Below are 12,004 nucleotides of genomic sequence, written 5' to 3' on the forward strand. Positions count from 1 at the left end.
TGAACAAATGAAACAATACAAAGAAAATTCATTGATTTTTACATAATGTTTCAATTTATATAGTGTTACAGATTTTGAAGGAGTATCCATAGTAATAGAGATTTAAAAGTCCTGTGCTAGAACTGTGTACAGACATAATGGTTTAACTACAGACTTCAAGGGCTTTGTGATTTTATGAACTGGATGTTTTTCAGGAGTTCATCAGGTCTACCAAGAGACCCTATGCAAATGAAACGGAAACTGTTGATTTCAAAGATAAATTGGAAGAAACAAAAGGTCAGATCAACAACTCAGTTAAGGAACTCACAGATGGCAAGTATCCTTTACTTATTCTGCTATAAATCACTAAATAAACAGACCATATCATCTCATGAATCTGCTAAGTATAAGATTGAACATCTGGAGGATTCCTTGAATGTTTTCGGTTTACAAGCTAAATTCTTGCCCATCAAGCCATTTCAACCTCTTGGATTTCTGGACATTTCCTGCATCATATCATCAGTTGGCAGAAATTCTGAGTACTTCAGGTCTAGTCTGCTAAAACGGGCTGCCACATGCCCTTCTGGAGGCTTGGATGTGCCTCTAACAAAGTACAGCTCTGGGCCAGTTCCGAGGCTGGTTTTTCAATCTGGAAATGAAGGACTTGGACTATAGCTTGATGATCCCTGAGGCCACTTTTGGCTCAAAAATTCTACAACTTTGTCAAGGAAAAAAAAGACAAAAGGTCTTAGATAATCAAATACACATGCAGAAAAAACAGAACCAAACAAACCATGGTGGAAGCTTATCCCAGGTCTCACAACTCTCCTTACCCATGGCCCTCTGATAGCCCCGGGGCCCGGGGTCTCTTCTGCAGCTTCCACCTGGCCCTGCCTCTTGCTCAGCGCTTCCCTCAGGCGTCTCCCTTTCCCGACTCCTCCCTCCATTAAAATTCTCTGTGAGGTGCGCTCCTTGCTAGAAAGGAATTGGAGCTAAGATGAGTTTGGGTGCAAATCAGTGTTCATGTCCCCCTTCCCAAGGGACGTATTTGTACAGTATTAGTATAGGGAGGCAGCTACTGGGACACAGCACCTCACTGTGAAAGAGCAAACTGGATTTTTCAGGTGCCACTGCAGTCACCGAAGTCTGGGGAGGGACATACTGCTGCGGCAGGAGAGATACACTCCCTGTGAGAATGCCAGGGCGGCCCTCTTGCCGCACTGACTCAGGAATGCCGGAGCCCCCGCTATAAATGCAGGGTGAGGCCGTGGAAAGAACATGGTCTGGGAGTCGTTCAAGACCTTGATTCAAATCCAGACACTGCCACTTGTTAACTGAGGTAGTGGAATGTGGAGCCTCAGTTTACTGAGCTGTAAAATGGGACATATATTACCTGATTCAACTTTTACCTGGTTGTTGTGAGGATTAAATTAGATCATATATGCTAACAAATAATATATGATAGCCAAAATAATATATGGTAGCCATAGATACGTATGCACACACAAATGTGTACATCGACATATATTTATTAATGAAATGAATTTTATTTGGCTTCATATGTAAAGAAAAATCTGGTCTAACTAATACCAGGTTAGGCACAATTTTAAAATGTGTACGTGAAAGGCAGCTCCCATTTAAATTGCTGTGTGACGGTTTTGCTTTTTTTTTTTTTTGGCCGCCCACATGGCATGCGGGATCTTATTTCCCTGACCAGGGATCGAACCCGTAGCCCCTGCAGTGGAAGCTCGGAGTCTTAACCACTGGACTGCTAGGGAAGCTCCCCAGTTTTGCTTTTACAATTGCTAATGCATTGCATTTTCTCTCCAAGGGACTCTCTTTAAAAATCTTCATAAATTTGAGTTTTTTACTGGAGAACATAGTTTAGTGAAAAGACTTCTGAATTTGAAACCAGAAGCTCGAGGTTGAAGTTAGCCAGCGCTTGCTAGCTCCCCACTTCTTCAGTGATGCTCTTACGTATTCGACCCAGCATATAGCACTGACAGGACAGATTACATCGTTTGTGGGTCCCAGTGCAAAATGGAAACACAGGGCCCGTTATATTAAAAACCGCATTAGGAATTTTAAGATGGCGACAGCAGAGCATGAAACCAGTGCAGGGCCCTTCACACCTAGTCACAGGCTCAGGAACTGGGCCTGAGCAGTGGTATGAAGATCTGAGAGATTAGGTAAATGAAATATCCTTAGCAAAAAACTCAATGCTATTCAAAGGCGAGGACTTAATTTTATTAAGGGTTTATCACCACCTAACTGTTTTGGCTGTTGGGGATTTGAGCACTACGGTCATTACAATTGTTACGGAGCTTATGGTGGTAATTACAGCTGACCAGGATGCAAACAGAACAGTGTGATTTGGGGAGGGGGCAGTGAGCTGTGGGGTAAAGAGGGGAGCACTGACCTGGTGGCTTCAGACGTGCTTGGCAGCTGAGTGAACCGGGAAAGCCACTTGGCCTCTCTGAGCCTCTGCGGCCTCAACTATGAGATGGGGATAATGACCTTTGCCCTACAGGATCATCATGAGGGAAGTGAGATAAGACACGTGACAGTTCCAAGCACAGGGCCCGGTGGAAAGTAAGCTTTCTTGCGTTTTCTTTCCTGAGCACAGGCTCTGGAGTCACAAAGACCTGGCTTTGAATCCTGAATTCACCCTTGCTCATGCATCATCTTGGGCGAGGGACTTAACCTGGAGTCTCAGCTTCCTCATCTGTAAAGTGGGCAGCAATGCAGGGTACCGTGCATGTGCATGTCTAGCACATGGCCTTGGACAGCACGGGCGTTCCAGGGGTAGCTTGTGCTTTTCTTCTTGCTCCTCTTCCGTCTTTTTCCCCCTCCCTTCTCCCCCTCACTCTCCTCGCCAGGTCTCTTTGGAAAGTCTGGTTGAGGCAAGATGCAAGGAGAAAAAGGGGTCCTTCTTAAATGAGATGGTCTGGGCTACCAGGCTGTACATGGCGTGGCTCTAGCCAGGGTTAAATGCCCAGTCAGTGGATTTGCATGGGGACATCAGAGGTGGTTTGGAAGCATAACCCCGTGCAATTTTGTGGTTTCCTAACATTGTTTGCAGGCCGCTTTGAGAACATTTTAGCTGACAACAGTGTAACAGACCAGACCAAAATCCTTGTGGTTAATGCTGCCTACTTTGTTGGAAAGTGGATGAAGAAATTTCCTGAATCAGAAACCAAAGAATGTCCTTTCAGAATCAGTAAGGTATGTGGGCTGCGTGTTGCAGTCAAAGGATCCCAACTATAGATCTGAAAAATTATAGCAACACGAGGGACCCTAGGAATTCACTCCAATGAGGAAAATTAAGGCACAGGAGGTAGTGTGCTTTTCCTTAGACAACAGCGGGGAGGGGCAGGGACTGTTTAAGTGTAGAAAAAGAACCATAAGCCAGAGACTCTCACTCTTTTTCCAGAATGTCCTCAGGGTCTGATCTGAGTGAGAGTTTATAGAGCTTCTAACACAGTGGGTAAAGCTAAATCACCAACCAGAAAACAACTACAGATGTTTGGGACCATTAGTAAGAATGGAAAAGAAAAGAAACAAACCAAATCCCAACATTAGAGGCCTTTGGATCATCATGAAACATTGACCATTTGGGAATCTTGTTCCAGGTTAATGAGCTCCTCTGTGATCTCATTTCTCACCTGTTAATAGTGAAGTAAATGGTTCGGATATTTTAATTTAAAAGCTGCTTTGAGGTACTCATTGGCTGTGAAGGAAAAAGCATAGCTTACTCGTCTGCAGTGCTGGGACTCATTATGGGGAAGAATTACGATAGCAACCTGTATCACAGGGAAGTCTCATGAATACTACTGAGTGAATAATGAAGCCATATCCCATGCCCAAAATAATTCATATAAATAAGTAAAGTGCCTCCTCCATAAACGAAACCAAAGAACTGAGACTGGAAAACTGACCCATTTCGTTAGAGGACCTAGGAAACCCCAGGAATCTATATGATGGTGTGATTTGGTCTCATTTGATGAGATCTGGCTTGTGTTAAGGATGCAGACTCAGAACTGTGCGTCAGTCAGCACAATCTCGGAAGGAAGCTTATTTACCCTGTAACTCTTATGCATCAATTCTAATTTTCAGGTCTCTCCCAGCACCTAGAGTACTTAGCATTAATCACTTTTGTTTTTGCCAAATATTATCATTGTACTTTCGTAGTGCTAGAACCCAGGAAGAAAAGACCTTCAAGATACAGTCTATACCTGAATTAGCTGGACTGGTTTCCATGTCTTATTGTTTGTATCCACAGCGTTTGTATTCATAGGCCACACCCTCCCCTCCCAAATCCCCTGCCCCAGCTGTGTTTTCCACACTGAAATCTAATTATTTATTTACTTATCTAGATCTCTTACCAGTGCATGGACTTTTAAGGGCAGGGATAATGTTTTGCCCATCTCAGTTTCTATAATTCCTGGCCCAGTCCTTGATACATTAGTAGGTGCTCAGCAAATGTTTGTTGAATGAATGACCGATCTGTAAGGATCAGTTTGATTAAACAGCCAATAGCAAACAAAACCTTTTTGGCTTTTGGGACCACCATGGGTTCCTGTGCAGGACCCATGGGCCGTTTTCACTGGGAGAGGACAGTAATCGCCAAGTGTGCTCCTTATCTACTCAAAACCTCTGTGGTCCTAGGGAGGGAGCTAGGTCCCCATCTACTTGCTCTGCCTCCATTTGGCTTCCCAGGTTACAGTGGTCTTCTCATTGCTGCCTGCGAGGGCCAGGACTGACCCTGCACACAGGGCTCTGTCTCAGACACCAGGCACCAAACAATTACGTCTTTAGACTCTGTATTTTTCACATATGGGTCCCTGAGTTTTAAACACGGCTTCTTGACTTTCTTAGTGTTGCCTTTTATTTGGAGCTAAAGTTGAACGTGACTGTACATAGCCTGTGCTGTGAGCGGGGACCAAGTGTTGGCCCCAGTGACCCTCACACGGAGTGTCCCCTCCAGAGCGGTTAGGGTTGGCTGTCCTCCCTGGGAAGTGCTGGCAAAGGGGCCTTGAGAATATTTAAGTGACACGTGAAACATGGTGCTTCTCATACCGGCTGCAGGGCCAGCCCAGAACATCATTAGAACCAGGTAACAGTGAGTGAGTTCACCATGGACTTTTGTGCTGACCACCCTCAGATCTGCGGCTTTTACATTTAAGAAAATGTTAATGGGTGTCTTTTATATAGGGAGGAAGAATGTGTGCAATTCCTTTATCCTTGTCGTTAAATCATAAAGCTAGGTCGTATCACGTCCTGGAGACTCAGACTCTAGGAAGAGAATTAATAAGGATTTAAAATGCCATTGATCTCTCAGCGGTTCACCAAACAAAAAAATAAAACACTATTCAAGGCTGCGTGGGGATATACCCTGCTTTTGAATGCAGGCGCTCTTACTTTTCCTTTGTTTCCTTTGAATTGCTTTTGTCAGCTCCTGAACTTTTGGGGTGATATTACTAAATCTTTTCTCATATCCTTTGGTGTCTCTTTTAAGGGTTAGACTAAATTGATGAAGTTATATTATTAAAAGTTTAGTACAGGGCTTCCCTGGTGGCGCAGTAGTTAAGAATCCACCTGCCAATGCAGGGGACACGGGTTCGAGCCCTGGTCCAGGAAGATCCCACATTCTGCACAGCAACTAAGCCCATGCACCACAACTACTGAGCCTGTGCTCTAGAGCCCGTGTGCCACAACTACTGAGCCTGCGTGCCACAACTACTGAAGCCCACGCACCTAGAGCCTGTGCTCCGCAACAAGAGAAGCCACCGCAGTGAGATGCACCGCAAGGAAGAGTAGCCCCCGCTCGCCGCAACTAGAGAAAGCCCGCACGCAGCAACAAAGACCCAACGTGGCCAAAAATAAATTAAAAAAAAAAAGTTTAGTACAGTACCTATCCTGACAAGGTGGACACACACACTCACGTGCGCGCGCACACACCCACATCCCCTCCCCCCCCACACTGTATTGAATATTTTCTGGGATGGTCGTTACTTAGTCCTGTTTTCAGAAGATACATCTTAATTTATGTTTTAGAAAATGGGATTATTGTATCCATAGTCAGTGCTGATAAATGAAATAGATGACCGTTTTTGGTGGTCACAGCTTCTGTGAATTCAGAAACTATTAGTAATCTAACCTGATGGAGATTTTTAGACCAATCTATACTTCTTTGAGGGAAATACATGGAAGAATTACCAGTTAATTTAAAAAGTAGTATGTTTATTTTAAAATCATAATTTTGTTTCTGGTTTTACATAGAGTCAAAGTCTTCAATTATTTATCAACCAAATATTTAGTGAGCAATTACTATGTGCTGGGACATACCAAGATAATAAGAAATGGTTTCTGCTTTGACTGTAGGCTAGTTGGGGTGGGGGATGGCACATACATACATTTTCTAACATTGTGACAAGTGTTAAAATAGAGGTATGTACAAAAAATAAAATAAGTAAAGTCTAGCTTTGCTTGAAGATAGTGTTGGGTAAGGTTCAGTTTACTGTTTGAAGATTCCGGATAAAAGCTTTACTGTACTATTATTCCTGCAGACCTGATACAATGTTTGAAATTTCCCCCCAAAGAGGTTCGGTTAACAGGCAAATATCCCATGGGAGGTATAAACCAAGACAATAAATTGCACTAAATTACTATCAGTCTTTTACTCCTTAGTATGAATTAATTTTTCTTCAGAAAATGAGTCACCTCTGTAGCAGAGACACAAGGTCAGATATTAATGGGGACATAGAGGAGAAGAAAAGTCCTGGGATGCTGCCTGGAGAGAAAGGCCTGAGTGATAGGAGCTGGAAGAGACTTAGAGATAATTTTGTTTGTTATCATTCTTAATTTTTAAAATCATGAAATATTTCAAGCGTACAGAAAATTATAGAGAATAGTATAACAAACACCAATGTACCAACAACCACCTTTGTAAAATCTTTATATTTTGCCTTATTTCAGATATTTTAAAGAAAAAATATAGCAAGAATTGCACTGTCCTGTGTAGCCCCACCACCCCTCCATCTCCTTGCTTCCTCTCCAGAGGGAACCATCATTCTGAAATTTCTAATCCCCTCATTCCACTGACAAGGAAACTGAGGCCCAGAGAGGTTAAGTGACTTGCTGAAGGTCACAGAGTATGCTTATGTCACATTTGAGACTAAAACCAAGGTTCTTCTCTCTAATCAGATCAGAGCAGGAAGAGGGGACCGAGGGAGGGGTGACTAAAACCGAAGGCGGACGGAGAACAAAACAAGCATGGTTTTTGTTCTGCTATACGTTAACTTTTCCATATTAGACATTGTATAAGGAAAAGCTACATAAATGGATACGTGGGTTTGCACTGGAATTTACTTTCAAGTGAGCTCTACCAGGAATGGTTTAAAGATCTTGTAATTATAGGCATCTATAAAGGCTAAGTTAAAGTTTGCCTGTATTTCCAGTCATCCTGTCTTATTTTTAATGTTTTATACATGCAAATACAGTATTATATTATGGATAGTTCCTGTAATTATGAAGCACATGAATAACTTTTCAAAGGTAGTCATAAACTCTTGACAGGACAGTCTCTGATGGTGTGGATTACCTGCCTGCCTCTTTAAGCCATAATGATGTGAAACTATATCAGGAACGAATTTATGAGTATGTGTGTGTATAGAGGGGTGTGTGGGTGTGTGTGAGAAAAACAAGCAGAGCAAATTTCTTCTCCTTTTTTAGACGGACACCAAACCAGTGCAAATGATGCACCTGGAGGCCACGTTCTGTATGGGCAACGTCGACGGTATCAACTGTAAGCTCATAGAGCTTCCCTTTCAAAACAAGCACCTCAGCATGATAATCCTACTACCCAAGGATGTGGAGCACGGGTCCACGGGCCTGGAACAGGTGAGGAGGGAGGCGGGCGTCCAGCGCGCAGGCGCAGCGGAGCCAAGGAGCTGCTCGGGCGGTGCTTGTGGGGCTGCGGCAGCCTTGCCTTAACGATTCACTTGCTCAGTGGTCTCTAAGGGTTTCACGGTTCTTTGGGGGCCTTTCTCCTCAATGTTAGAACAGCTAATATTTATTTGGTACTTATAACGTGCCAGGAGCTGTAAGTTCCCCATGCGCACTGGCTCATCTAATTCTCACCGCAGTCCCAGGAGTTAGAAACTATAATATTACCGTACTCACGTTTACCAACGAGGGGCCGGAGGCACAGAGGGTGGGTAGCTGGTCCAGGGTCACGAACTCGTGGGTGGTGTGTAGAATCGGAAGGTGAGCCCAGGAAGTTGGAATCTGTGCTCTTAACTCCAGGCTAGAGCCCCTACTGGTAGCATCTTGCGTTAGTGTGGTGCACGTGTTACAATTGACACATTCACTCAAGTCCACAGTTGACTTTGGGGCTTGCGCTTTGTGTTGCACATTCTATGGGTTTTTGAAAAGTTCTTTTAATGCACACACGTATACAAGGTTTTATTATGCTTTTATACAGGTAGAGACACAAGGTTTAACTGACAGTAGAGGTTTCACCTGCCTGGGAATGACTTTCTAGCTTCCCCTCTGCTCTGTCAGCCCCCTGCAGCCCCAAGACCCGTTGTTCTCCCTCAGTCCTGCCCCCCCCCGGGCCTCCTGGCTCCCTCCACCTGGGCCACCCTCTGCCAGGAAGAAGGAGGGGTTCTTTGACCAACCCAGGATTCACCTGCTTTATTTCCGGTCACAACTCAGTTACTCCCTGACTTTCCAGGGGACAGTCTAACTTGGTCCCCATCCTACCTGCTACTTTGATTCTATGTTTTATCCATCACTTTATTAACTGAATCATAATTCCCATCTTCATTCTTCCGTTCACTCCTCTCTCTCTTTTTTACTGCACTTCACGCCTTAGTCTCATTTTCTTCTTGCAGCCATTTTTCAGCTGTCTCACACTTTACTTCCTTAAAATACCCTCACACCATTTTTTTTTTCTTAAATTAAAGTACAGAACGAAAGAAGATGATCTTTTGAGTCTCAGAAGGTATATTCAAGGATACAATCGTCTTAGTTTACTAGGGCTGCCATAACAAAGTATCACAAACTGGGTGGTTTAAACGACAGAAATTTAATGTCTCACATTTTTGGAAGCTAAAAGTCCAAGATCAAGGTATCTGCAGGTTGGTTTCTTCAGAGGGCTGTGAGGGAGAATCTGTCCATCCTAGCTTCTGGAGATTTGCTGGCAATCTTTGGCTTTCCTTGGTTGTAGACACATCACTTCAATCTCTGCCTTCATCTTCCAAGGCATTCTCCCTGTGTGAGTGTGTGTCTGTATCTGTGTCCGGAATTTCCTTTCTTACAAAAAGGACGCCAGTCATATTAGGTTAGGGCCTAATGATCTCACCTTAACTAATTACACCTACAAGGACCCTATTTCCAAATGAAGTCATACTCCAAGGCACTGTGGGTTAGGACTTCAATACATGAATTTTGGCGGGGAGCGGGGGCGGACACAATTTGACCCATACAATGGAGGAAAAAGTTTATTTTTTCTTCTTAATGACTTTTGACTTATGGATGAATTTTCTTCTGTCTTCTCACTCTCAGGTAGTAAATGGCCAAGAGACTATACTTTTTGGCTCGAAAATTCTAGTTACCTATGACAATCTTTTGGTCTTAATAATTTGTCTTAAATAAAACAGTGTCCGTGAAAAAATACTTATCATAGCTTAGCAAGAGAATCCAATGGTTCCCTCTCCCATTAAAAAAACTTGTGACCAGCTTGTGACCTTGTCATCTCCCTGATTTTTATAGGTTTCACACGAGTGACTTCAGTGCAGGATTGCCCCATGTAGTAATAGTCAAGGTAGTATCATTGTCTGTTGTATGTGTATTTCTCCTCTAGCCAGTGGGGAGACTGTAAGGGCAAGGAGCAATTTAAGATTTGCTCAATGAAGAATTTTATGACTAAATCATTTTATGTGTCATTGCATATCTCTCATTTTAAAAATAGCCAACTGAAATAGATGCATTCATCACCCATGATCTTAAAGGATGATCCTAGACAGTTCAAATTCTCATTTTAAAAAAGAGTAACTTTAGCTTTAATTTGAGTTATGAAATTTGATACCATGTCTAGGGCACGAATATTCTAGATTTCCTAGTAGAGAAATTAAAATAAGCATTCAATAAATATTATGCATAAAAACTTTTCTAGTTTTATATTTATTTCACTATTATCCATGCAACATCATAATCCATGCATTCATTTCTATAGAGCTACTCTATAGTTAAAAGAAATGCCCTCATAAATTTCAGAACAAAGGGACCATTGTCGTGGAGTGAGCGGAGGAGACCAATGCTAGGTAGCTGGGTAGACCATTTTTATTTTTAATTAATTTTTATTGGAGTATAGTTGATTTACAATGTTTTGTTCGTTTCTGCTGTACAACAAAGTGAATCAGTTATACATATAGATATACCCACACTTTTTTAGATTCTTTTCCCATATAGGTCATTACAGAGTATTGAGTAGAGTTCCCTGTGCTATATAGTAGGTTCTTATTAGTTATCTATTATATATATAGTAGTGTGTATATGTCAATCCCAATCTCCCAATTTATCCCTCCCCCTGATTCCCTGCTTTCCCCCGTGGCAACCATAAGTTTGTTTTCTACATCTGTGACTCTATTTCTGTTTTGTAAATAAGTTGATTTGTACCATTTTTTTTAGATTCCACATATAAGTGATACCATATGATATTTATCTTTTTCTGTCTGACTTACTTTACTCAGTATGTCAATCTCCAGGTCCATCCATGTTGCTGCAAGTGGCATTATTTCATTCTTTTTTATGGCTGAGTAATATTCTGTTGTATATATGTACCACATCTTCTTTATCCATTCTTCTATTGATGGACATTTAGGTTGCTTCCATGTCCTGGCTATTGTAAATAGTGCTACTATGAACATTGGGGTGCATGTATCTTTGTTGAATTATGGTTTTCTCTGGATATATGCCTAGGAGTGGGATTGTTGGGTCATATGGTAGCTCTATGTGGGTGGACCATTTTTAAGAGAACCTAGTCACATGCCAAAACTGCAGGGCTGATTCCATCTTTGATGAACCATCTGTACTGCTTCCAAACAGGGCTCACAATGACATTTTATGCTTTTAGTCAAGGAGGATCTTTTACAATTGGAAATAAAAAAAAAACAATTTCCTCTCCTTTTTGTCCTTCAGGTTGAAAAACAACTCAACTCAGAGACGCTATTGCAGTGGACCAATCCCAGCACCATGGCCAATGCTAAAGTCAAACTCTCCATTCCAAAATTTAAGGTGGAAAAGATGATTGATCCCAAGGCTAGTCTGGAAAACCTAGGGCTGAAAAACATCTTTAATGAGAATGCATCTGATTTCTCTGGAATGTCAGAGACCAAGGGAGTGGCCCTCTCAAATGTCATTCACAGAGTGTGCTTAGAAATAACTGAAGAAGGTGGGGATTCCATAGAGGTGCCAGGATCACGAATCCTGCAACACAAGGATGAATTCAATGCTGACCACCCCTTTATTTACATCATCAGGCACAACAAAACTCGAAACATCATTTTCTTTGGCAAGTTCTGTTCTCCTTAAGTGACAGAACCCAGGTTCCCAGGTTAAGTCCCACCCTACTTCTCTGTAAACTCTGCAACTGAGAATCATTTTCTAAATACAATAAATTGTTAATAGGAAGCTGCTGGTATTCACACTAATAGGCCTTTTTTCCAATTTTTTGTTTGTTTGTTTGTTCTTCTTTCCCTCCCACCCCCTTAAAAGACAATACTTTTAATGAAAAGGAATCACCTTAGAGAAAAAATATGTATTCATCATTTGTCAAACTATCTAGGGTTTTTGGCAGGAATACAGTCTTTCACAAAGAAAATTCCTATAAGGACGATCTGGAGGATTTTATTAACAAAGCTTAGCCTTCCATCACTGGGATACAGAATGTTCCAGACATTTCCTTTTCCCTGAAAGACTGAAGAAACTGGTACATGGGCTCTGCAAAACTTTCTTGGCA

At 42.2% G+C, this 12,004-nt stretch overlaps 1 protein-coding gene across 2 annotated transcripts in view; it reads left to right on the plus strand.

Moving 5' to 3' along the window:
- SERPINB5 (serpin family B member 5) overlaps nucleotides 1–11,713 on the plus strand; it is a 62,562-nt gene extending 50,849 nt beyond the window's left edge. For both annotated transcript variants that reach the window (XM_059894412.1, XM_059894411.1), the window contains exons 4-7: nucleotides 195–312; nucleotides 3,062–3,204; nucleotides 7,714–7,881; nucleotides 11,185–11,713. In XM_059894412.1, the coding sequence (XP_059750395.1) occupies nucleotides 195–312; nucleotides 3,062–3,204; nucleotides 7,714–7,881; nucleotides 11,185–11,577 (822 nt within the window). In that variant the 3' untranslated portion in view covers nucleotides 11,578–11,713. The remainder of the gene's footprint in view (nucleotides 1–194; nucleotides 313–3,061; nucleotides 3,205–7,713; nucleotides 7,882–11,184) is intronic.
- The last annotated feature ends 291 nt before the right edge of the window (nucleotides 11,714–12,004 follow it).

Source organism: Balaenoptera ricei, chromosome 14 (assembly GCF_028023285.1).
Source record: "Balaenoptera ricei isolate mBalRic1 chromosome 14, mBalRic1.hap2, whole genome shotgun sequence".
Classification (NCBI taxonomy): Eukaryota; Metazoa; Chordata; class Mammalia; order Artiodactyla; family Balaenopteridae; genus Balaenoptera; species Balaenoptera ricei.